The following is a 27,739-nucleotide window of genomic DNA, read 5'->3' on the forward strand; positions in this document are numbered from 1 at the left end:
CTAGTATATCCCATCCATATTTATGCCATCCTAGTATTAGAAATATTGATTTAAATTTGTTTAAATTTATTTTTATTTTATTGTGGTAAGAACATTTAATGAGATTTACACTCAACGCTTAAGCGTACAATACATTATCGTTGACTATGTGTATAATGTATGGCAGATCTCTAGAACTTACTCATCTTGCTTAACTGAAACTTTACTTCCATTGATTACAACTCCCCACTCCCCCCACCCACCTGCCAGCAACTTATTTAACACTTAGGTTCACTGGACTGAAATGAGTTTGAATACATACTTATTTGTAGATTTGTACTTGTTATATATACATATGTCTGTATCTATTGTATGCCATGTTTAGGCTATGAAAGGAAAGGAAGGCAAAAGGAAAGGTTTCCGAAACCAGAGACGACCCCTTTACTACTCCCTTTCTATTCCATATAAAGTGGCATTGTCTTGGCCAAGCTTCACTCCCCAGCTACACTGAGCAAGGAGAGGGCTCAGGGATGGAGGCAGAAGAGGCTGACCATTTGTGTGTCCCAACTTCAGCACTGCACCTCAGGTTTGCTCATGAGAAGCCAGAAACGAAGGCACAGGTGATTTTGCACTTTAACTCCCCCTAACTGTAGCAGGTAGCATATTTATTTTCTTGCTCGATAATTTCATTTTTAATGGCAATGACTTGATCTTCCAACTGTTTCAGCTGATCAGCTTTTTCTTGTCTACTTAGATTCAGAGCTTGGATCTTTGTTTCTAAATCTTAAAGAAGAAAATGGAGTAAATGCTTAACTAGGTCCCATTTGTTTATTTTTATTTTCATTACTCTAGGAGGTGGATCAAAAAAGATTCTGCTGTGATTTATGTCAGAGTGTTCTGCCTATGTTTTCCTCTAGGAGTTTTATGGTATTCGGTCTTACATTTAGGTCTTTAATCCATTTTGAGTTTTATTTTTGTGTATGGTGTTAGAGAATGTTCTAATTTCATTCTTTTACATGTAGCTGTCCAGTTTTCCCAGCACCACTTATTGAAGAGACTGTCTTTTCTCCATTGTATATTCTTGCCTCCTTTGCCACAGATTAGGTGACCATAGGTGCGTGGGTTTATCTCTGGAGTTTCTATCCTGTTCCACTGATCTATATTTCTGGTTTTGCACCAGTACCATATTGTTTTGATTACTGTAGCTTTACAGTATAGTCTGAAGTCAGGGAGGCTGATTCCTCCAGCTCCATTTCTCTTTCTCAAGATTGCTTTGGCTATTTGGGGTCATCTGTGTTTCCATACAAATTAAAAATAGAGCTACCATATGATCCAGAAATCCCACTCCCAGGCATATATCCAGAGAAAACCATAATTTGAAAAAATACATGTACCCCAATATTCATTGCAGCACTATTTACAATAGCCAGGACATGGAAGCAACCTAAATGTCAATTGATGGATGAATGGATAAAGAAGATGTGGTACATATATACAATGGAATATTATTCAGCCATAAAAAGAATGAAATCGTGCCGTTTGTAGCAACACGGATGGACCTAGAGATTGTCATGCTGAGTCAAGTAAGTCAGACAGAGAAAGACAAATAACATATGATATTGCTTATATGTGGAACTAAAAAATGGTACAAATGAACTTATTTACAAAACAGCAATACAGTCACAGATGTAGAAAACAAACTTACAGTTACCAAGGGGGGAAGGGGAGGAGGGATACACTGGGAGATTGGGATGGACATACACACAGTACTAGGTATAAAATAGATAACTAATAAGGACCTACTGTATAGCACAGGAAACTACTCAATACTCTGTAATGACTTACAAGGGAAAAGAATCTACAGAAGAATGGATATATGTATATGTGTAACTGATTCACTTTGCTGTACAGCAGAAACACAACATTGTAAATCAACTGTACTCCGATAAAAATTTATTAAAGAAAGTGGAGTAAATGATATCTATTTGATAGATTCCTCCTGGATACCCATGTCATACCAAACACAGGGATTTATGTGTCAATTAAGGACATATTTAGTTTTCTGTTTTGAGTCAATGGTAAAGATCTTATTTTCACCAGATTTCTCAAGGTTTTCACCTAAATCAGCAGACAAATTGACATTTTTGTCTAAAGCTAGTCAGAATTCATTAGAAATGAAAAGACAGATGACAAGCCTTGATTGGATCTGGTGAAGTGCTGTACTTCCAAAGGTTTGTTCTTCCTATATTCACTTTTTTTAAAAACTTTTTTTTTCTTTTTTAACATCTTCATTGGCGTATAATCGATTTACAATGGTGTGTTAGTTTCTGCTTTATAACAAAGTGAATCAGCTATGCATATACATATATCCCCATATCCCCTCCCTCTTTCACCTCCCTCCCACCCTCCCTATCCCACCCCTCTAGGTGGTCACAAAGCACCCAGCTGATCTCCCTGTGCTATGCAGCTACTTCCCACTAGCTATCTGTTTTACATTTCGTAGTACATATATGTCCATGCCACTCTCTCACTTTATCGCAGCTTACCCTTCCCCCTCCCCGCATCCTCAAGTCCATTCTCTACATCTGTGTCTTTATTCCTGTCCTGCCTCTGGGTTCTTCAGAACCTTTTTAATTTTTATTTTTCTTAACATCTTTATTGGAGTATAATTGCCTTACAATGGTGTGTTAGTTTCTGTTTTATAACAAAGTGAATCAGTTATACATATACATATGTTCCCATATCTCTTCCCTCTTGCGTCTCCCTCCCTCCCACCCTCCCTATCCCACCCCTCTAGGTGGTCACAAACCACCAAGCTGATCTCCCTGTGCTATGCATCTGCGTCCCACTAGCTATCTATTTTATGTATGGTACTGTATATATGTCCATGCCACTCTCTCACTTTGTCACAGCTGGCCCTTCCCCCTCCCCATATCCTCAAGTCCATTCTCTAGTAGGCCTGTGTCTTTATTCCTGTCTTGCCCCTAGGTTCTTCATGACTTTTTCTTTTTCTTAGATTCCATATATATGTGTTAGCACGGTACTTGTTTTTCTCTTTCTGACTTACTTCACTCTGTAGGACAGACTCTAGGTCCATCCACCTCACTACAAATATCTCAATTTTGTTTCTTTTTATGGCTGAGTAATACTCCATTGTATATATGTGCCACATCTTCTTTATCCATTCATCTGTTGATGGACACTTAGGTTGCTTCCATGTCCTGGCTATTGTAAATAGAGCTGCAATGAACATTTTGGTACATGACTCATTTTGAATTATGGTTTTCTCAGGGTATATGCCCAGTAGTGGGATTGCTGGGTCAGATGGTAGTTCTATCTTTAGTTTTTTAAGGAACCTCCATACTGTTCTCCATAGTGGCTGTATCAATTTACATTCCCACCAACAGAGCAAGAGGGTTCCCTTTTGACACCTTTTCCAGCATTTATTGTTTGTAGATTTTTTGATGATGGCCATTCTGACTGGTGTGAGATGATATCCCATTGCAGTTTTGATTTGCATTTCTCTAATGATTAATGATGTTGAGCATTCTTTCATGTGTTTGTTGGCAATCTGTATATCTTCTTTGGAGAAATGTCTGTCTAGGTCTTCTGCCCATTTTTGGATTGGGTTGTTTTTTGATATTGAGCTGCGTGAGCTGCTTATAAATTTTGGAGATTAATCCTTTGTCAGTTGCTTCATTTGCAAATATTTTCTCCCATTCTGAGGGTGGGCTTTTGGTCTTGTTTATGGTTTCCTTTGCTGTGCAAAAGCTTTTAAGTTTCATTAGGTCCTGTTTGTTTATTTTTGTTTTTATTTCCATTTCTCTAGGAGGTGGGTCAAAAAGGATCTTGCTGTGATTTATGTCATGGAGTGTTCTGCCTATGTTTTCCTCTAAGAGTTTGATAGTGTCTGGCCTTACATTTAGGTCTTTAATCCATTTTGAGTTTATTTTTGTGTGTGGTGTTAGGGAGTGTACTAATTTCATACTTTTGCATGTACCTGTCCAGTTTTCCCAGCACCACTTATTGAAGAGGCTGTCTTTTCTCCACTGTATATTCTTGCCTCCTTTATCAAAGATAAGGTGACCATACGTGCATGGGTTTATCTCTGGGCTTTCTATCCTGTAAGTGTCCATCACTTTAGGGCTTCCCAATCTTTCAGGAAAATAGACTGAAGACATTTTTTTTAAAGACATGTTCATTTCTTGATTCTTCTCTGCTGATATGGAAGTCCCTGAACAGTAAAAGCAAAGTGGTGCTTTTCACTCTTATTCATCCATGCATCCATCTATGAATCCATCCATGCATCTATCCATGAATCCATCCATGCATACATCCATGTGTCCATGCATGCATGCATCCATCCATACCCTCACTTATCCATTCTTCATCCAACAAATACCTGAGAATTATAGTAAACCCTAACCAGGAGCCCATAGAGTAGTGGATGGAAGAGGCACAGAGAATATAGTTAACAGTGTGAACTGGCCTTTAGAAAGGAAACTGACCTTAGGTTGAAGTGGAACTTCTAAAGGAAGGAAGGTAAATGTTCCACTTCACTTGATCATATCACACCTGGATACTCAGCTGGTTTGGAGTAACTGTCAAACTAGCATGTAGCATGTGTTTAGAGGAACAATCTAGATTGCTGGAGAAATATGAAATTGTCTTGTGAACAAAAGTTGAATTAACTTTTATGTTTACGTTTCATACAGAGAAAGAAGATTCAGGGCGTGTGCTATAGCTATTTTCAAGTATTTGTGGCCAGTAGAGCAGAGTAAATGTGTTTTTGGTCATCCTGAGGACACAGAATGAAACCAGCAGGTGAAAGCTCCATGAAGGAAAATTTTTGCCTGAATATGGAGAACTTTCTAGTAGTCACAGCAGTTCAAAGACTAAGGAGCTGCTTTGGAAGGTGGTGAGCATTCTGTCACCAGAAACTTTCAAATATGGGCCGTTTGGGATTGAACAGGGGAGTCAGCATTGGAAGGGCATTTGTACTCAAAGAAAAATAGATCCTTGGGTTTCTACCAAGGAAGTTCACAAGATCGTGCTGGATACTTTTCATTTGCCCCACCAGATCCTTCACCCATCCTGCTCTGTGTCCTGGAAAGAAAGCCAGCCTGCACAGATGACATCAGCTGGCTCCCCCTGAGCTCCGGCTTTCGTTGACTCTTGGCCACTGGCCAGCTCTGAGAAGTGAACAGAGGGTGGGGAGAGCGTGCAGAATGCAGCCTCGGTGAGCAACAGGTGTCCGGCAGTCCCGCTCTCTGGCAGGTCCAGCTCCTACGGGGTGGCCTCCTCCCTTCTGGCCCGGTGTTGATCATGTCCTGAACCACCTCTAAATCATCAAGAAATATCGAATGATAAGTGGTCTAGTTTTGCTTCAAGTTGTATTTATTGTCTCCCAAAACTTAAAAATTAACCATATTCATTTTGAATATAAGTAACTCTCAAAATCCTAAAATAACTCAGGGACTTCCCTGGCAGTCTAGTGGTTAAGACTCTGTGCTCCCAATGCAGAGGGCACAGGTTCGATCCCTGGTAGGGGAACTAAGATCCCACATGCCTGGTGTTCACAGCGCTGCTTCCCAGCACCAAGACTCCTCCTTCCCATGGTCATTCAGGTCCAGGGATGCTAATGGCTTCTCTGCTGCTCACCCAGGACCTCCACACCCTTGGTTGATTCCCTTGATTCCTGTGTTGTTGTTGTTGTTTTTCTAGTTCCTTCCACCAAGAACTAGAGTCTATTTACCCTCTCTCCCCAAACCAGGTCTAGCTTTGCAAGTTGTTTCGACCAATAGAAAGTGGAAGAGATGATGGTCCCTGGACCTCAATCAAGAGCCTCACACCTTCTGCCCATTCTTATGGGACCCTGTGACCACCAGGCTGTAAAGCAGCCTGCAATGAAAGACCCTGTGGAGAGAGGCCCAGCATCTCAGCCAAGCCTGGGCCCTGGCAGACCTGCCAGCTGAGACCCATCAGCCAATGCACCTGCTTGAGTAACACCCCCGGAGACACCTGCACCAGCCGGACAGCGCACACACAAACACGGTGCACGCTTGCTGTTCTAAGCCATGACATTTGGGGAACAGCCTGTGATGCAGTAAATAGATAACTGAGACAACTCTGCTTATAAACACACAATCCAGAATCACATCCAAGTGTGCTTTTCGTTTCTCGCTGGGATGCTGACAGACACAAAGCTCTGCGGAGGGACCCTGGCTGCAGGCTGGGGCCCACTCCCCACTCTCTCAGCTGTGACCTCGTCAAGTGAAGTCAGGGCTCCTTTCTGGAATCCCATGGGCATCTCTCCTCCTAACAGATGGGAATAGTGCACACACCTTGTGGTTCAGCCTTTTCTCAAGTGGCAGAGTTGGGAAGATGGCCAAACCACTGTCTTAGTTTCCTATCTTGTTGAGTTGTGAAAACAGCCTTACAGTGAGAAGAAAAAAAAAAAGTAGTAGAATGCATTACTTTTGATCTGAGAAGTCCCTTGACTTAAACTTCTCTTCCAACCTAATTTTAAGAACTGTGAAAGTTTTAGTCTATGGGGAAAAGTGGCAACAATGTAGACCCTGACGTAAAACATAAGACAGAAAAGGTCCTCCTGGTGTTTTTGTTCTCACAGGAAGGACCAAGGTCTGGGCATAATAGAAACTGATTTTTCATGGTATCGCCTATGGAGTGCGAGGTAAAAACAACATTTGCCTTTTCGAATCTTCCCTAGTATTTCCTTTTTAAAATTATTAGGAAAATACTGAAAGTGAAAAACTCACTACTTTTTACAACAATTCTGTAATTGTAAAAAGTAGTGTTTTCCTCTTCACCCTCCCTGCACCCAGAGATATCTAATGGTAACAGTTTGGTATGTATTTTTCCTGACTTTGGCCCACACTAATTTTGCATTTTCATTTTTTTCATTTCATAACGATGATATAAATAGTTGTAGGGCCAACGACTCATTTTATAATAAAGTAGCATTTGTAAGTGAGAGTTGGTTTTTTTTTTTTTTTTTTTTTGGCCCCGTCCTGAGGCATGTGGGATCTTAGTTCCCCTACCAGGGATCGAACCTGTGCCCTCTGCATTGGGAGCACAGAGCCTTAACCACTAGACTGCCAGGGAAGTCCCTGAGTTATTTTAGTATTTTGAGAGTTACTTATATTCAAAATGAATATGGTTAATTTTAAAGTTTGGGGAGACAATAAATACAACTTGAAGCAAAACTAGGCCACTTATCATTCGATATTTCTTGATGATTTAGAGGTGGTTCGGGACATGATGACTGCCCAGAACAATCATGAATATCAGCTGTGGAAAAACCACTCTGATTACCTTTCTGATTGATTGTGTTCTATGTTTGCTACACCTTTTTTGCATCAAAATTTCCTTTTTTTTCAGAGTATGTTTCCTTCTGGATTGCAACCTACAGACCCATGATAAATGACTTAGCACCCTAGCGTCTAGATCATAACTGCAAAAAAGTAACTTGCAGGAGAGGAGAAAATGAGCAGCATAGCTTAGGACAGGGTTTCCCAACCTCGGCACTATTGATACTTTGGGCAGAATAATTGTTCATTATCAGGGGGATGTCCTGTGCATTACAGGACATTTAGCAACATCCCTGGCCTCCATCCACTAGAATGTTAGTTGCACCCCTAGTTGTGACAAGCAGAAATGTATTCAGACATTTTTATCCCCAGGGGAGGGGATAAAATCACCCCTGGTTGAGAAATACCAAGTTAGGACAAGGGCATTTCAAGGTGACCACAGGTAATCTCAGTGTGTTTTAATTACTGCAGACAGAGCTCATCAATACTTGCTGACATAAAATCAGGCACGAGGCATATTCCGTTACAGTCGCAAACCCGGCCCCTACTTCTCTCTCCTCGGTGGACTCAGAAGTGATTAAACGGTGTCAATGACAAATTGAAATTGGTACACGTTCTACCAGAAAGGTGGAGTATTATGATGTTATTGTCAAACTGGGGGAGCGGGTAAAAGGATAGAGAGAACTACGACATGGTCCAGGAATCCCGGATTTGTGTATATATCTGAGAAAACCAAATCTGTATCTCAAAGAGATATCCGTACTCCTGTGTTCACTGCAGCACTATTCACAAAAGCCAAGACATGGAAACAACCTGAGCACCTGTCAGTGGATGACTGGATAAGGACAATTTGGGAGGCATATATACACACATCAGATACATACACATATATGTATAAATATAATTCATCATTACAAACAAGGAAATCCTGCCATTTGCAACAACATGAACGAAACTAGAGGACATTATGCTAAATGAAAATAAGCCAGACAGAGAGAGACAAATCTGTGTGATATCACTTATATAAGGAATCTTAAAAAAAAAAAAAAATGTTGAACTCACAGAATGAGTAGAATGGTGGCTGCCAGGGGTTGGGGGATGGGGAAATGGGGGAAGATGTTGGCCAAAGAGTACAAACTTCCAGTTATTAAATGAATGGGTTCTGGGGATCAATCAGATTGTATTGTATATGTGGGTAGATCTGAAGCATTCTCACCACATACACACAAAAAGGAAACATGTGAGGCGGTGGATGTGTTAACTGTGGTAGTCATTTCACAACGTCCACGTCCATCAAATCGTCACAGGGTTCACTTTAAATACATACAATTCTATTTGTCAATTATACCTCAATAAAGCTGGGAACATCTAAAGAATAGATACCTGTTATTCTTCTTATCTTGTCCTCTGTATCTGCAGCCGGTTTGACTGCAACATCTCTTAGCTGTTTCACTTTCCCTAAGGTTTCCTTTGTCAGTCCTGGCGCGCTTGTCTTATGCTGAAGGATAGCATATTGACATTATAGCTCAACCAGCTCCTGTAACAAAGCAACACTCCCATCATCAGCAAATATTTATAAAGCATGCACACGTGCGTGATGTTTGCCTGATAATGTTCACAAAAGGAATAAGCAGCAACCATCATGCAGTCGGTGACGCTTGAGTCACTCAGATATCTCCCACAGGGCTTTTATTTGCATGGTTTGGGTCTTTTTGTTCAGGTTGAAAAAATGCTCAGCTTTAGTTAGTCACAAATAAAATGTTTCTGCTACAAAATATCAAGCCTTTTTTCATGTAAAGGCAACGATTTCTCCTGAACTCTGTTAAGGTCAGAGATAACAGAGGACAGAACTGAGCCAGTTCTGCCCGTGACAAACGTTTGGTTCAGTTGGGTCAAACAGCTGCAAGTGCAAGGTGAAGGTCAGAGAGAGTGGTGAAGTTTCAGAAGCAGCAAGGACACAGTATTTGGTTAGCACAAAGGTGAAAGGGGAATGAAGAAGGAAGGGAGGCCGGGAGGCAGGAGGGTATGAAGGGCTCCTTGCGTTTAGAAGGGAACTCTTCAGGGTCAGCCTGAGTGGTTAACCTGGAACGTTACATAGCTGAATAACCGCCAGACCCAGGAATGCACTAGGGAAGTGGTGGAGGGTGGGCAGGGATCACCTTTCTCAACCTCTGTTCCATAGAAAATGCCCTCAACTCCCAAGTCAGTGGAAAATGTACCCAGCACATTAGGAATTAAGAGCAGGAGAACACACCAATTACAAGAACACTTCAACCCCTTTCTTTTGCTTAAGCTGCTACATTAATGTGACCAACCAAAGATTTCCTGCTAAGAAAATGAGTTGATAGCTTCTTTCAGCAACCGAAATGAACAGGCCGTTTTCCACAACTGTTTCATGAACTCACTCTGATTTTTGTAACTTGATCTATTCTCTTTGGCAGATGACTTTCACTTCTTTGTTTTGTGATTTAATTAAAGGGATCAATCAGACTGTATTGTATATGTGGGCAGATCTAAATACATACAGTATACACCCATGACATAAATTGTGAAGGGTTGGAAGTTTAGGAAAAATTTGACTAAGATGTCACTAGTAATATACCTGTTTTTTTATATATATATATGAGTAGATGGGGCTAAACACTCTAACATAATCTGGCCAAAAACCTGTCTTCTTTGGAGACAGCACTCCACTTACAGAAGCATCTCCATGCCCAGCGGGGTCCCTACAAACATGCACTGCTGAGCCTGGACCAGCACTAAAGGAAATGCTGACAAATGGTACAAAAATCTGGGGTGAAGGGATTATCCTTCAAAGAAGCACTGTTGGGCTTCCCTGGTGGCGCAGTGGTTGAGAATCCGCCTGCCGATGCAGGAGACACGGGTTCGTGCCCCGGTCCGGGAAGATCCCACATGTCGCGGAGCAACTAAGCCCGTAAGCCATGGCCGCTGGGCCTGCGCGTCGGGAGCCTGTGCTCTGCAACGGGAGAGGCCACAACAGTGAGAGGCCCGCATACCGCAAAAAAAAAAAAAAAAAAAAAGAATTAGAAGCAGTGTTGTCTGCTCTTAGTGGCCGGGGGGTAGGACCAATGACCTCCTCAAGGCCCCCAGCCTGGCGCCGGGCCGATTCAGCCTGAGCTCCCACATGGATGGCCTCGGCTCGATTCCTTTGCAACTTGGTCTGCAGCCGGGCAAGTCCACCCTCCAGCGCTGACTGTTGCTTTGCTAAGCCCAGCTCATTGTCCATCTCCCGGGCCTGATTTTCAGCCTGTTGTTGACTGAAAGACCAGAAAGGAGAAAGTCTCTCTATGTAACAAACAAGAAAATACATGATGTAATGCGCCCTCTGAAAACAAGCCAGGTGTAAAAGGAAAGGAAATCGTTCCTTTGCTTTTTCTGTTCCTTAAAACAATGTTAGAAAAAAATATTTCAGACAGACAAGAGGGTCTAGGAGATGTGGCATGTATCCATGTACCCACCAGCTGGCTTAAGAATAAGCATTACCAGTGAGCCAAGACCCTGGGTGTACCACCCCCTCATCACCTCCTCCCCACCAAAGGTCACCACTACTCTGAATCTAGTATTTCTCATTCCATATACTTCTACATGCTTTTAACTCTATCTTATTTGGTATTTCTAACAATATACAGTATTTTCTACTTTTAAACTTTGTGCAAATACATCATCCTGTGTATTTCTGCAGCTTGAATTTTTTAATTCAAAATTATTCTGGTACAGGTCACCGCAGTTAATTTGCATAACTCTTTTTATTCTTTATTTTTTAAATTCTTTATTCACTTTTACCAATTTAAAGTGTTCCATTGTTTGAATATACAAAAATTTATCTATTTTCCAATGGATGCAGGTGGCTTCTAATGTTTTTCTCCCTTATAAACAATAATGAACACCTTATACTTGTTTCTTATTTCGGCGACTATACTTGTCACGTCTAGAAGTCTGACAGGTCATTTGTTATCTCTTGTCTCTTGTTCTTCGGTCAAACTTTCATGCCTTCTTTGATTTTTCTTAAGCATAATAAACATTCTTATTTTGTACCGGATATCCAATAATGGTAATATCTGAAGTCTCCTGCATTCTGACTCTGTTTACTGTTACTGATGGACTCTTGCTTAAGGCAATTTGTTTCTTTATTGTGTGTTTTAAGGGAATCCTTTGAGGCTTGGTTTTAAGGTACATTCCTTTGGAAAGGATTTCTCATTGCCTCTGTCAGGCATCTGAGGGCCCTGACAACCCAGGACCCCTTTAAATGACATTTTTAGCTTGGTTCACCAGGGCCACCCAGGGAGTGTGAATTCTGGCCCCATCTCACCTGACAGCCAGCTTGTTAATAATTCTTAGCGAACACTCTCCCCCTCCATGCACAGGCTAATATCTTTACTGCTTCTTCCTCTCTCTGAAATAGTTTAACATTTCCTTGAGGCTTTGCCTTGTGGGGTCTCCTGTCCTCCTTGCATGGGCTTCGTTTTCTGTCTGTTACTCATGGCAGCCAGGGAAACCAACAGCTTTAATACACTAGGGATTGACCGTCTGATTGACAGGCAGATTGATCTGCCTGCCGTCAGGTTCACGCTTGATTATCTGTCTGGATCATGTTTTCCGGTCATTATTGGCCTCTGAAGATTTCCCCCATTTTTTTTACCAATTCAGCTATGCATTTAAAAAATTGTTAAAATATCTAACATTTTCAGGTTTTTGTCTACTAGATGGCTCCTTGATATACTGGTCCACCATGCTGTTAGAAATCGAAGCCCCTTCCTAGGCCCTCGGGCGTAGGTGGGAGTTTTTCTAGAGCAGGACTCTTGAAGCTTTTTCTGTAAAGGGCCTTCTAGTAAATATTTTGCACTTTGTGGTCCGTAAAATCTCTGTTGCAACTATTCAGCTCTGTGCCATTGTAGTGCAAAAGCATCCATGGACAATATGTGGCTGAATTCCAATAAAACGGTGTGACTTTGGATACAACAGTTGGTGGGTCCCTGTGGCCCCTGGGCTGTATTTTGCCAACCCCTGTTCTAGAGTGGATGCCTAGAAGGGGAAAACCTGGAGACCGTCTTTTTTTTTTGCTCCTGTATATATGCAACCTCTTCATATCAAAGCTTTTTATTTCCAGGTGCATGACTTCCTGTGCTGGTGCTTTCTGCTTTTCTTTTCAGGATGCATGTATTTAGATATCTAAGATTCCGGGGAAGAACAGAGACTGAGAAGCTTGCAATCTGCTGGGAAGAGGATGTGCTGGAGAGAGATATGTCACAGACTCTCAGTCTAGGTCCTGTTCTGTCCTCCAGCTGCCAGGCTTCCTTTTCTGGATCCATCCCCTGGGTTAAACCGTGGCTTTATTCCTGCCAAACCGTGGATGGAACCCTTTCTTTCACTTAAGATAGTCTTTCAGTCTTAGGATATGCTCATGAGATTTCGTGCATATTTTGTTATAAAAATCTGTCAACAATTAACTTAATTTCTTTGGTTGATGAGCTTTCAGAAGTCCTTTATTTCCCTGGTATCAGAAGGGATAAATACTGGCCTCACATCTACCATTAATTAGCTGCGAGACATTAGGTAAGTGATTTTTTTTTTTTTTTTTTTTTTTTTTGTGCGTTATGCGGACCTCTCACTGTCGTGGCCTCTCCCGTTGCGGAGCACAGGCTCCGGACGCGCAGGCCCAGCGGCCATGGCTCACGGGCCCAGCTGCTCCGTGGCATGTGGGATCCTCCCGGACCAGGGCACGAACCCGTGTCTCCTGCATCGGCAGGCGGACTCTCAACCACTGCGCCACCAGGGAAGCCCTAGGTAAGTGATTTAACCTCCGTGAGTCTTAGTTTCTTCATTTACAAGCTGATGGTAACACCTGCTTTGTCCCCCAGGCTTGGTCAACAATGAGATGAAATAATGCCGGGATAAACTCTGCAGAACGTTAATTGAACGCGTAATACTATCAATCTTATTTATCATCATCAGACAGGTAAGATGAGATTCAAAAACTGTGCTGTCTTCACACTCAAAGTCTATTTCAGGTTAGTTTCAAGGAAGATAGAGAAATACCTGCAGTGAGTTCGTTTTTATTTTTGTTATCTGGGCAGTCAGCTGTGTGATGGTAGAATTTGCCTGTACTTGAGTGATTTGAGCTTGTTGCAACTTATTCAACATTTTGTCGAGATTTAATAGAACATTTGCTGCTTTTCTAAGATATAACCTATCAGATTAGATAAATATACAATTATTTATTTCACCTTGAGAGTTCATACGACTCAACAAAAACTTGACTGAATTATTCATCAAGTCACTTGAAATCACTGTTAAGCAAGGCAAAGTGCTGAAGTCTTCCTCTTGAGACATAGGTACATTTAGATGCCAGTAAAAGCACATACATATGCATGCATAGATACAGCCTTTGCCAGATATGGAAATCAAGGATACAGGTCTCGTTGCTTCTTAACTTGTCATGAGCAGAGAGGTTTGGGGGATAAAACTGCCAAGCTTGGAACAACAACAACAAAAACTATCTTCGGCCAATTCCAGTTCTCTGATTTCTCAAACTTAAGTAATGCTCTTGAAATCTTGATTGGAGTAGGGGGCGGGGTAGTCAAGAGGCTCCGGAGGGAGCAAAAGAGAACCAACGAAAAAGGCCCTGAATTTTCAGGCTGTGTTTATTCAGGTTTATTTAAGCTTCGCTGACATTCCAGCTGCCCAGGGGCCCAGTCAGAGGTTACCATCACAAGCTTTCCAGGTGATAATCTATTTTAGAGAAGGGAGCCCACCTCAAGTCAACATTCACCAGATACCTAGATCTGTGGGCTCAGAAGCACCTTTGGAAGAAGGTACAAAGTCAGGGAAATAGATCTTAGCAGAGGCATCATTAGAAATGCTTGTGGCAAAACAACAGCTAAATGGCAAAACAACCCCTTCCCCATCCAGCCCAGCCTCTCCTCCCAGTGATAATCTTTCTTTCCGTTGAAGAAAAAAAAAAAAAAAAAAAACAACAGAAAAACACACAACTTTTTTTTTTTTTTTAAGAGCAGTTTAAGTTCATAGCACAATGGAGAGGAAGGTACAGGGATTTCCCACACACTCCCTGCCCGCACACATGCATAACCTGCCCAATTATCAACATCCGGCACCAGAGGGTCCATTTGTTACCACTGATGAACCTATACTGACACATCGTAAACACCCAAAGTCCACAGTTTACATTAGGGCTCACTCTTGGTGCTGTCCATTCTATGGGTCTGGACAAACGTATAATGACATGTATTTATCATTATCGTATCAAACTGAGTATTTCCACTGTCTTAAAATTCCTGTGCTTGCCTATTCATCCCTCCCCTCAACACCTGCAACCACCGACCTTTTTTTTTTTTTTTACTGTGTCTCCATAGTTTTGCTTTTTCCAGAATGTCCTATAGTTTGAATCATACAGTATACTGCTCTCCCTTTCTATACTTTTTTTTTCTCTACAATTACAGTGAGGGTTCTGGAGGCTTTCCTTCTCATAACTCCTCCCTCCCCCATATCTTTTCACTGAATTCTTTTTTTCCTTTAGATTTTCAATGTACTGCTCATTATATAGTAAATTTAGAAAGTCCCCCAATAAAAGAAGAAAAAAATATCAGGGAGGGAAAATTTACCAGTAGTCCTACCACCTGTTAAGATATTGGCACATTCTAGCATTTGTGTCCTACCAGTTTTTTTCTTTTCATGATTGAGATCCTCTTCCATGTATAACCTGTTATCTTCTTTTTACAAGCATTAACATCACACTGTAAGAATCTCTGGATGTTTCTAAAAATCCTTCATCAGCATCATTTTTAATTGTTGCATAATTGTGCCCAGTTGCTTAATCTTCCTAGTTTGAAATATTAAAACCAGAAGGGGCTGGGCTTTTAGTGGAGTCTGATGCACTTCATTTCTATAGGTGGAATGATAAGACAGTGAAGGCAGCTCGGGTCTCAGCTCTGCTTCTGGGCATCCCAAAATGGTGGTGGGTGTTGATGATGGTACCATCATCCACTGACCCTACGACCTGGGCTCACAGCACCCCACGATCCTAAAAACGTCAAAGTGGCTTTTCCTCTCTGCTTGGCTAAGTCGACAAGGGCAAAAGGAAGCAAGAGTTAGTTGACTTTGTGCACCGTATGTATCATTCTACTCCTGTATTACTCCTGGGGCACTAGTGTTCATTTCTTCTCTGTCTCACTGTCATATTTTTAATATGATATACTTTGTAAAATCTAGATTTGCAAAGTACTGATATTGTAGTAAATACAGAAAGAAACAAAAATAGGTATGCAAGACGTAGAGAATGGACTTGAGGACACGGGGAGGGGGAAGGGTAAGCTGGGACGAAGTGAGAGAGTGGCATGGACTTATATACACTACCAAACGTAAAACAGCTAGTGGGAAGCAGCCACATAGCACAGGGAGATCAACTCTGTGCTCTGTGACCACCTAGAGGGGTGGGAGGGAGATGCCAGAGGGAGGCAGTATGGGGATATATGCATAAGTATAGCTGATTCACTTTGTAATACAGCAGAAACTAACACACCATTGTAAAGCAATTATACTCCAATAAAGATTTTTTTAAAAATAAATAGGTATGCAAGAAAGAAAGAATACACAGACAGTCCCAGGACTTGTTAAGATATTGGCATATAATTAATACATGTTATTTATTGGTGTATATTGGTATAAGGAGGCAACAGACACTGGAAGAGCATTCAGAGACTAAGGAAAATGGGAAACAAGCATCTCTGCACAATGCCTCCCAGCTTCCCAGCTTTCTGGGGCACCTCCACAGACAGCTTGGCCCTCATTTTGGGCAATGAACTATCAGAAGGTAATTTCATTTGAACGTTATAGCTCCTTAGGCAAATATTTTTCAGATGGCCTTTTGGCAGATGGCCTGTTAGAGAAGGAGGAGAATATTAATACTGTACTTACTCAGCTGCTTTTGCCTTCACCAAAACCTTTCGGGCTCCGTCTGCTGCTTTATTTAGCCTGTTCTCCTCTGTCCGGTAGTCCTCACAGAGTTGCATAAGTTTCCCTATTTTGTCAAATTCATGGGTCAGATTTTGCGATGTTACTGGTAGGTGGATGTCAAGTACACGATTTGCAACCCTCTCTATGTCCTCTGGAGGCACATTATCCTCTTAAACAAGAAGATGGGTTTTAGGGTAATTGTGTCTCCTTATCATTCTACCTTGTAAATATCACCACAACGAATTCTAAGTTAATTTGCATTTGATTATGTGTCCCTAGAATACAGGGATTATTGTATATGTCTCACAGATGCTTCTTCATCCTCAATTTTCCCTTCTCTCTGAAAGAAATGCTGCTCATGTAAAGCTGAATTCATTCAATGCTTGTTGGAAAAACGAAAAATGACAGATTTGGGACACTGTGTGTTCTACAAAATCTCCTCACAAGAATTGCTTATTATAAGTACAGATTCAAAAGCAATTAAAATGTTTAGATGTCATTAAGAGTCAAACACAATGGCAAACTATTATATACAGGATGGATAAACAACAAGGTCCTACTGTATAGCACAGGGAACTATCTTCAATACCCTGTGATAAACCATAATGGAAAAGAATATAAAGAAGAATGTACATATGTATAACTGAATCACTCTGCTATACAGCAGAAATTAACAACATTGTAAATCAACTATACTTCAATTTAAAAAAAGAGATTCAAATACCATGAATGAGACAATGGGGAAGCACTGGGTTTGGACGCAACAAAACCCCACTCTAATCCTCCACGACATTAAAAGGGCTCACAATTTTTGCTCACGCACTCTGTGCTTCCATGGCGTGGGTCACGGGTTCGATCTCTGATTGGGGAACTAGGATCCCGCGTGCAGCCCGGGGGAGGGGGGCGGGAAAAAGAAACCTTTATATACATCGACATCCTGCTTTTCAAAAGAATAAAACTGGCCCCCTTTGAGACCTAAAGTGCGTAAGACGGACTCTCAGTATGTGGGGTAATAGCTCTTTGTCTCTCTCTGGCTCCTTATGGAGGCACAGATGCTGAGCGCCCCGGGGGTGGGGAAGTTAGAGATGATTCAGACACAGATCTGATCCCCGAGGGGTTCACCACCAAGTGGGGAATTATAAGTCATTTTAGATGATTACTGATCCCTTAAGAACAGAAGTGATAAACATAAGCCAAAATGATGCGGGGTTCAGAGGGAGGAGAAAATACTTCAGGAAGTACTTCAAGACAGCATTTAAACCCGGTCTTGGAGGCCCGCACACATTACATTTCTGGAGATGTGCAGTGAGAAGAGGGGTAAGGGCATTCTCCGCCGAGGCCAAAGCTCAGGGTGGAACAGGTAACAGTGCGTGGATCACTCCTAGCTGGCCAGTGGGGGGCGGGGGGGGGGTCTAAAAAGGTAACTAAAAAAGCAAAAAAGTGTCTAAAAAAGTTAAAAAATTTAAAAAAAAAGGAGTGGAAGTTCAGGAAGGCTGGGAGATCACACATGCCCCTAAATGTGAGGCTAAGAAAACCGGAATTCATTCAAGAGACAATGCGGGGGACTTCCCTGGTGGTCCAGTGGTTAAGACTCTGCGCTCCCAATGCAAGAGGCGGGGGTTCGATCCCTGGTCAGGGAACTAGATCCCGCACACGTGCCGCAACTAAAACCCGGCACAGCTAAATAAATATTTTTTAAAAAAGACAATGGGAGCCCTAGATAGCTTTTAGTATTTGAGTGACATGACCCTAGTAAACGTCTTCTTTGCACTCATTTTTGCCTTAGCTATTCTTGTTTAATATAAAAGGAATATTTAACTTCCTTTTTTTTTTTGGCCACACCCTGCAGCTTGTGGGATCTTAGTTGCCTGACCAGGGATTAAACCCAGGCCCTGGCAGTGAAAGCACAGAGTCCTAACCACTGGACCACCAGGGAAGTCCCAAAAGGAATATTTTACTTCCAATAATGTTTTTGAAAAAAATGTGACGAGATTTTTCATGAATAAATTAAAACCATATTTTAAACAGAATCACAGAGTTGGCTCTTTCTAGAAATAGTAACTTTTGTTAAAAAAAAAAAGTTCTAATAAAAAGTAAATTGGGGCTTCCCTGGTGGCGCAGTGGTTGAGAGTCCGCCTGCCGATGCAGGGGTCACGGGTTCGTGCCCTGGTCCGGGAGGATCCCACATGCCGCGGAGCGACTAAGCCCGTGAGCCATGGCCGCTGGGCCTGCGCGTCCGGAGCCTGTGCTCCGCAACGGGAGAGGCCACAGCAGTGAGAGGCCCGCATACAGCAAAAAAAAAAAAAAAAAAAAAAAAAAAAAAAAAGTAAATTGAATTTAACCCCGTATTCAGTCATGAAACATTTCTTGGCATTTATTATGAGATTAAAAATTCATATTCAAGTGATTATGAATTCACTTTCAGGAGAAGTGACACATAATTCTGTTAATAAGGAATTCAGACCGTAAGGAAAATATTAAGATGGTAAAAGAAGAGCTGAATAGTGCGGCCACCATAAATGTATTGATCAGTTTATTGGGGCTTTATAGCCAAGAAGAGCAAAGAACTGGGTGGGTGAAGGGCACTGCTTCCTGGTGACCAAGAGTCTTGGACCCTGACCAGGGAAGTTCCTTTTACGGAATAGGATTTTTCTTGATGCCTAGTCTAATTTTTATTGTAATAATCTGAGCACAGTTTTTTTTTCCTAATTCCTTAGGCTAATTAGAGTGACATTTTTATTAGAAACTTATTTAGTAGCAACGAGAACTATACGACTAGTATAGGAGAAGGCTCTGTGACCCAGTGAACTAGGAGGAAAACAGGTAGAACCTGCTTTTTTTTTTTTTTTTTGGTCTCTAACATTAACAAGTTTCCTTTTATTTTAAAAAATTTTTTAAACATCTTTATTGGAGTATAATTGCTTTACGATGGTGTGTTACTTTCTGCTTTACAACAAAGTGAATCAGTTATACATATACATATGTTCACATATCTCTTCCCTCTTGCGTCTCCCTCCCTCCCTATCCCACCCCTCTAGGTGGTCACAGTGCACCGAGCTGATCTCCCTGTGCTATGCAGCTGCTTCCCACAATCTATCCACCCTACGTTTGATAGTGTATGTATGTCCATGCCACTCTCACTTTTGGGGTTTTTTTTTGCGGTACGCAGGCCTCTCACTGTTGTGGCCTCTCCCGTTGAGGAGCACAGGCTCAGCAACCATGGCTCACGGGCCCAGCCGCTCCGCGGCATGTGGGACCTTCCCGGACCGGGGCACGAACCCGTGTCCCCCGCATCGGCAGGCGGACGCTCAACCACTGCGCCACCAGGGAAGCCCTATTTGTAGTGTTTTAAGGAACCTCCAAATGTAAGGCCAGACACTATCAAACTCTTAGAGGAAAACGTAGGCAGAACACTCTATGACATAAATCACAGCAAGATCCTTTTTGACCCACTTCTTAGAGAAGTGGAAATAAAAACAAAAATAAACAAATGGGACCTAATGAAACTTAAAAGCTTTTGCACAGCAAAGGAAACCATAAACAAGACCAAAAGACAACCCTCAGAATGGGAGAAAATATTTGCAAATGAAGCAACTGATAAAGGATTAATCTCCAAAATTTACAAGCAACTCATTTAGCTCAATAACAAAAAAACAAACAACCCAATCCAAAAATGGGCAGAAGACCTAAACAGACATTTCTCCAAAGAAGATATACAGATGGCCAACAAACACATGAAAGAATGCTCAACATCATTAATCATTAGAGAAATGCAAATCAAAACTACAATGAGATATCACCTCACACCGGTCAGAATGGCCATCATCAAAAAGTCTAGAAACAATAAATGCTGGAGAGGGTGTGGAGAAAAGGAACACTCTTGCACTGTTGGTGGGAATGTAAATTGATACAGCCACTATGGAGAACCTGCTTTTTGAACCGTTGCTGGAACTGAAGACGCTGTGGCAGTTCTGATTTCGTTTTAGTTTTGGTGTCTGAATTGACTTGTATCTGCAGAAAGAGCTACCGTGCGCCTCACACAGTTCCTGGATCTCTGTCTAGTTAATATCAATCCTCCTAGCTCGCTCCCTGAAAACTTGCTTTTGAACAAACAAAATGTCCAGCTGACTGATCTCACACCCAATCATTTTTACTGATCATTTTTATTCCCTATTTTTTTTCTTATTTTGAAAATCGGGACTAAAGCTGCTAATACAATTTCTAGAAACAGTGAGATGGAAAGAATGCTTGGCCACAGGGGCCTCTTATAAATAAACAGATTTAATAAAGTGATTGCAAAGACTGTAACCGACATCCCACCTGTCTATTAATTCATGTGGAAAATATTAAATTATTGAATTTGGTAGATGGTTATAGGAAAGAAAGCCTCCTCAGATCAATTCCATGTAGTGTTGTACCCAAAGGACATTATTTACCGAGAGCGAGATTTCCCGTCAATTTCCAGCTATACTATTTGATTTTTATCTTTAACTAAGAGTTCTCTGGAGTTTCAAACAAACCTCTCCGAAAATAAGGCACAATGAGGGACATTAAGTTCATAATTATAATAATAATGAATCAAATAGTTCCCCCTTTGGTCAGTCACAGAAAGCCAACGTGAGTCTTGGAAAATAGTCAATAATAGTTATCTAAACTAACCAATATTGTAGATGCCACCTCACTACAGTATTTGATATACTAACCAACAGCTGGCATACCTTGATCTCACACACTCTGTCAGCAGAGAAAGTTGTGGAATCTGACAGAGTCTTCATGTTAGATTTTCCTTGTTTAAAAAAAAATAACTTTAAACACCAAGTTCACTTCTTTGGAATTCTAACTAAATTCTAGGATTTGTTACTAAACTAATCTTATACAGAGAGCCATATTTTTTTTGATAAAGAGTTAATATTTTGGAATTGTTTTCATTAAGAAATTTAAAGTCAAGGAGTATATCATGTTGCTGATTTACCCATGTCATTTCCAGTTAACGTAATTTGGAGTTGGTTGTGATGTTTGAGTAAACATTAAAAAAGGGAGAAAAAGGAGGAGGAGGAGGAGGATGGGGAGAGAGAAGAGGAGGGACAGAAACTAGTCCTAATATTAAAAAAAAAAAAATTACCTAACAAGAACATTTTCAGTTTCTTGATTAAAAGATTCATTTTTTCTTCTTCAGATTCACTTTGGTTTTTCATATTCCTCAGTTTCTCACTTAGCTGTAAGGCATTGTTTTTGGAGACTTCTGCCAGTTTACTTTTATTTTTCATCTGGAATAAGAAAAAAACAACAATGAGGCAAACATAACAATTAGGCACATTCTGTGACGTTTCCTTACTTAGATGGACCAAATAGAGGTCACTAAAAATATAACAGAAGTCTACATAATTAAACAATAGATTCATGTTAAAGGACTCTTTTAAAAGGTGATATTATCTGTTTTCATTACCATGTTTTCTTAATAATGTGAACTTATCTCTTAAAACATTATTAGTGATCAAAATTGTTATTTGAAAACAATTATTGGTGTAGGACTAATGACTTTTCCTGATACAAATCAAAAATACAAATTCTGTTTTAATGAGATGTTAGCATTCTATCATATCAACAAATGTCACAGAAATTACTTACAGTGATCATTATTTTAGTAAGTTGAGAACATTTTCTTTAATTAAGTTAAAATATTGAGTTTAAATAATAAGTTTAATATAAGTTAAAATACTTACTCTTTTAAACATTCTTCAGATTCAGATAACATACTTTCTTTGAGAGTAAAAAGAAAGCATTCTTCCTTTTAATAAATGAGTTTGAACTCAGAGCAGGCTACAAAGATAAATTCCAGATACTGTGTACACTTGGTGGAGGAATGATAGAACTAAAATGTTTACAACCTAGAAGTGCAAATTCTTAACTGTGTGCTTTGAGAAAGGTCACGGACTTTTTCTTGGGATTCCAACAAATAAGAGAAAGAGAAAAAACGAAGAGAAACAGGACAATATCAACCGCAAGTTGAGCTGTATTTAATAAATTAACTGTGACAGAAGCAGGGCTAATTAGGGTCAAACATAGTTAAGGAAAAAAGAAAATCTCCCTTTATTTCCCCACAAAAATAGCCAGCTTAATTTAAGCCACACAGATTTTGTGGAAAAGGATTTAATGGTAGTCATTGGCAAATGATAAAACAAAAAAATATTTACATGATTGAAAATATGTAATTTAATTTTTTGGAGTTGTTCCTTATATCTCTAGAACTTTTTAAACTTTAAAATGGATAACAGTTCCTAAGAAAGATCTTAAAAGTTCTCATCACGAGAAACAAAATGTAACTATGTGTGGTGATGGATGTTAACTAAATTTATCGTGCTAATCATTTTGCAATATATACATATATCAAATCATTATGTTGTATACCTAAAACTAATACAACATTCTATGTCAATTATATTTCAATAAAAATATAAAATGGAGAAGCAGTGAGTAAGAATGCATAGAAGACAAGAATTCCAGAAATAAATACTCTGGACAGGAAGCACCAAATTATACACATGAAATCTCAGTGCAGATTAGTCAATGCCACATTCAGAAAGAAAGAGATTGCTAAATTACTTCACTCTTAAAACATCTCTCTGCAATCCATCCTCTGTCATGACTCCTGAGAATTCTCTCGTAATCTCTTCTGGCATGTTTCTCCCTTCTAATCAAGAGGAAAATAGCACATCATTTTATCAACATGACAACCCCCATCCTTTTCCAGTTCTCCATTTATGTGCTGATTAAGCCAGATTCTGCTATTATACACTTCAGGAGATACCTTTTAAAAGTAATAGCTTAACACGGGGCTTATTTAAATGGTGTGAGATTTCTGGTTTTTGAGAAGGGGCAATATAGTCGTTTAAAATTACATTAAAGCATTAAGGATTGTTTTAACCACAGGGATGCAAGACCAGGATTTGCCTTTGTTCACTGCTGTATTCCCAGCATCTAGATAAATGTCCAGCACGCAGTAGGTACTCAATGAATATTTGTTAAAGCAATGAAGAATAACATATAAGTGAAAAACTAGGTAACAATATAGAATTATGACTATGTAAATAAAATTGTTCAACATTTAGGATGTGTGGGGATGTTCTCTAACTTAATCAGAGACTTGCTCTGGAACTCGGATCCGGAGCCTGCGGAGCAAGCACGTAGGGCCAGCTGGGGTTCGGATGCCTGGAGGCGAGGCTCACGGAGCAAACTGCTGCTCGGCGTGTGCGCATGCTCAGGCGTGTGCGCATGCTCAGGCATGTGCCTCGTCGCTGCGGTTCTCACCCCATTCCCTAGGCCGGCTCTCTAGTCTCCTCTCACTTCTGAGACCCAGATGTCTCCCCTTTTGGTGAGGGGTCGGTTTCTGTTGCTTGCAAACAACAATGCTAACTGATATAATATTTACCTTATATTGGTAAAAACAGCTCTTTTGGAGCTTTTTCTTCTTTATCAAAGGCTCTATGTATATTGTCCACCCCCCAAAAAAAAAGCAAACTAGGAGCACATCATCATCTTGTTTTTAAGTTGAATACAATGTATTCACAAAACACCTAAAATTGTATTCATCCTTTCAAGATAAATATAACGTATTCACCAAAAAACCGATAGGTAATTAAAAATTATACCCATTTATTAATATGACCAGAAAAGTAAATGAAACCATTTAAAATTATTAGAGATTCCATTATCAGGTACTTAAATATTAAAACAACTTTATCATGTCTATCAACATAGGAAAGAGTTCAAGGCATTAAGAGTATATTCCCATTAAAATATTTTCTAATATTAAATTAAATTCTAACATGAACATTTGTCTATTTAGTAGAATTTCAAACATACCCTTGAATTTATGAAAGATATTCTTTACTTTGAGAGCTCTATAGTTTTAAACCTTCAAGGCTAGGAGCTTACACATTTCTATGCAGTGTTTGCTATAAAGGAAACATATCCACACAAGTCTATACATGTCCTACAAACATATACTTTGAGGTTCTTCTCTTCTTTCTCACCATATGCACACATACACACTATACACACACATATTATATGTATATATGTTTATATGTAATATATATGAGAAAATATGTCAATATTCACAGCTACTTCTAAATCACCATTCACATCCACATCTATATTTGTATTCTATATTGTCAGGCACAAGAACACCTAACATCTAGAATCTACCCTTTCACTTAGAAGTTAAATGGAAATTTTAAAAATTTCAAATAGTTTGCTTTTTTGATTGCTATTACTTTTACAAATAAAGCATGAGAAGACATCGTTTACCTGGTTTTTCAGCCCTTGAACTTGGTTGTTCAAATTGCGAATCACAAACTCTGCTTCCCGAGCTTTCTGGAGTGTGTTCCTCGAGAGGGTCAGGAGCCGAGACAGCTCGGGCCACCACAGGACAAGAGCACACAGGGCATGTTCCCTCCTCCACATACCTGACAGGAGAAAGTATCTGTGTTAAAAAGCAACTTGTTGGGACTTCCCTGGTGGTGCAGTGGTTAAGAATCCGTCTGTCAACAGTGCAGGGGACACAGGTCCGATCCCTGATCCGGGAAGATCCCACATGCCGCGGAGCAACTAAGCCCGTGTGGCAAAACTACTGAGCCTGCACTCTAGAACCCGTGAGCCACAACTACTGAAACCCATGAGCCACAACTACTGAAGCCTGCGCACCTAGGGCCCGTGCTCTGCAACAAGAGAAGTCACCACAACGAGAAGCCCATGCACTGCAACGAAGAGTAGACCCTGCTCGCCACGACTAGAGAAGGCCCGCATGTGGCAATGAAGACCCAATGCAGCCAAACATTTTTAAAAAGTTAAAAAAAAAAAAAAAAAAAGCAACTTGTTGGCAGAGCTTTTTCTAACGTCCTCCAGGCTCACCAAGGCAAGACACTGCTCTGTTCATATGTGTTTCTTCAATAGCTGTTCATACTCAGTACATGGATATGACCGATTAAATATTTCCTAGTTAACTGAATAAATATCTAACCTATTTGTTATCAGCATTTGGGCCAATCAATGTCGCTTTTACACTTAGAGTTTTGAGGGAAATAGTCACATGTCTAGCATTTCCATGTTAATTTCATTTTTTTTAAATAAAAAGTACCTTTTACTTATGAGGCAGGAGTAAATGTCCATAATCTGTACCAGTTGGGAAATAGTAAATAGCATAAAATAAAATCAAGCCACAATCTTTACTCTTTGATTTTTCTCAAACTTTGACTTAATAAAAAATAAAATATAAATATTTATATTATTTTTAGTTTAAATATATAGTATTTATAGATACTTTCTACACTTATAAAATATAAATAAAAAAATAAAATGTAAGACGGGAATACAATCGAAGAGGTCTGTATATCAAGTAGAAACCACAAACACTTTGACTATACTGTCAAGAATATTTACCTTTTTATGCAATATTTGAATATCTGCTATCTTGATCTCCTTTAATTTCTCCAATGACAAGTTTTCTTTTGAGGTTAGTGTATCTAAGATGGCGAGTAAGTCATTCCTGTTTTTTTCAGAGTTATCTATGATGGAAGTGGTTGCATTAGTTTTCTTTTCAGCAGATAGAGCTCTGATAATACTTCTTTTTTTTTTTTTTTTTTTTTTTTTTTTTTTTGCGGTATGCGAGCCTCTCGCTGTTACGGCCTCTCGCGTTGTGGAGCACAGGCTCCGGACGCACAGGCTCAGCGGCCATGGCTCACGGGCCCAGCCGCTCCGCGCGCGGCATGTGGGATCTTCCCGGACCGGGGCACGAACCCGTGTCCCCTGCATCGGCAGGCGGACTCTCAACCGCTGTGCCACCAGGGAAACCCTGTGGGATGTTTTAACGTAAACGAGAGTATATTAGGGCTTTAAACTGTTTTAGGAACCAAAGGCCCAGGGTTCTGACCTTTACTCCTTATGTCGCCATAATCCAGGCATGACAGCCGCACTTTATCTTTTCAACATTCCTGGTTTTTACACTAACGGACTCCGTATACTGTGATTTCCATTCATCGTGAACCGCCTACCCCCGCCCCCACATCTCACACACCCACAAACGAACAAAAAGCCATGTTTCTATTGCTTGGAATGATTTTCTGCCTTGATTTATCTTTATTCTGAGAGGTCTTTTCTAATAGACCCAGGAAGAACTCCATTCTCCCTACTCTGTTCCCGAAGCAGCTTGAAAATGTTCTGATAGAGTCTTTTCATTGTTCGGGGATTGTTTATACGCCTGTCTTCTCCCCACGAGACTGGGATGACTGAAGGGCGAGACTTACTACCCGTCTCTGCTGCTCAGCACAGTGTCGGACATCGAGAAAAAGCCCAGGAATTGCTGCTGGACTGCAAGTTTGAGAGAATCAGCATGCGGCAGTTTTGCTCTCTCCCACCTGGCCTGGGTGACTGCTGACGGATTTTCAGTTCTTTCCGTGGGCACTTTCTTCCAGATTAGGAGTCGGAACAAATTCCTTACTCTTTATGTAGCATTTATTGAGCAGCATCAATAGTGATTTCCTCAAATTTAGGTCTTCCGTTAGGGTCATAATTACCATCTGTTTTTTTCTCTTTTAGCTCAAGATCAGATGACAAACAGGACCACAGACACAGGATGAGGAAAAGCAGACAATGTTTTTGCCTTGAGATAGGTTTCACGTATATTTTCCCTTATACCGCTCAACTAGATGGTTTGGTATGAGTAAGTTCAATGTGGCCTCTCCTGGTACTAACAAGCTGTCTGTCCATTTCCAAACATAACAAGGATCTCATGGGAGATCAGCAGATGAGCTAATTCAAGTTTTGCTTTAGAATTCCATTTCTCCTCCAAGTTGATTTTGGCTTTGGCATAATTCCCATTCATTTTGAAGAACTATGCAATATGAATTACAGGCTTCTAGTATGTTACATGTCTCCAAATTCCAACAAAGTTCTTATGAGAAATTGTTTAGGTCCCTTTTGCCTCATATTCCTTTGCATTTATGGTTGCTGGAAATGGAGTGGCTTATACTCAGGAAGGCATAGAAACATGTCTCTCTCATTTCCTTATGGCCAAAATAGAATTTCCAAGCTGCTGATTAAACGAGATCCTAGCATGGTTTGGCATCACAATACTTTGGGTTTCAGTATTTGTTTAGTATCACAGATTGTTAGCGTTATTTTGTGCAAATGCTGTCTGGCTCTGCAATGTTTTAAAAAGTTGAAATATTCATGCACAAATAATACCTTTAACGGGTGTGTTTTCATGTTCTAAAGTGCTCAGGTGCTGTGGCAATAAACACAGGGAGATTCACTAATGGAATGCACTCTGGATTTTATCAACTCCTGTCCAGAAACAGACAGTTGAGGTGCATTTTTTCTCTCTTACCCATGATGCTTGTATTACGGGCACGGGAGTGCAAATCAATTTCTTCTTGAAG

At 40.4% G+C, this 27,739-nt stretch overlaps 1 protein-coding gene across 1 annotated transcript; it reads right to left on the minus strand.

The window, feature by feature from the left end:
- Positions 1-622: 622 nt before the first annotated feature.
- Positions 623-26,537, minus strand: LOC136794771 (laminin subunit beta-4-like). Its single transcript, XM_067041641.1, has 7 exons — positions 26,492-26,537; positions 24,612-24,769; positions 21,424-21,568; positions 16,263-16,470; positions 10,405-10,588; positions 8,694-8,808; positions 623-762 (listed from the first exon to the last, which is right to left on the minus strand). The coding sequence occupies exons 1-7, from the start codon at positions 26,535-26,537 to the stop codon at positions 623-625; spliced, it is 996 nt and encodes a 331-aa protein (XP_066897742.1).
- Between the last annotated feature and the right edge of the window lie 1,202 nt (positions 26,538-27,739).

Source organism: Kogia breviceps, chromosome 9 (assembly GCF_026419965.1).
Source record: "Kogia breviceps isolate mKogBre1 chromosome 9, mKogBre1 haplotype 1, whole genome shotgun sequence".
Lineage (NCBI taxonomy): Eukaryota > Metazoa > Chordata > Mammalia > Artiodactyla > Physeteridae > Kogia > Kogia breviceps.

What these genes read in the sequence shown, in the direction of transcription:
- LOC136794771 (XM_067041641.1), bottom strand. Translation starts at nt 26,537, where the DNA reads ATGAAAAGACTCTATCAGAACATTTTCAAGCTGCTTCGGGAACAGA. An exon ending in ACTGAAAATGTTCTTGTTAG is followed by an intron (nt 16,471 to 21,423) that starts GTAATTTTTTTT and finishes TTCTTGTTTAAG; the next exon opens with AGGATAATGTGCCTCCAGAG. An exon ending in CAAGATAAGAAGAATAACAG is followed by an intron (nt 763 to 8,693) that starts GTATCTATTCTT and finishes TTCTTCTTTAAG; the next exon opens with ATTTAGAAACAAAGATCCAA.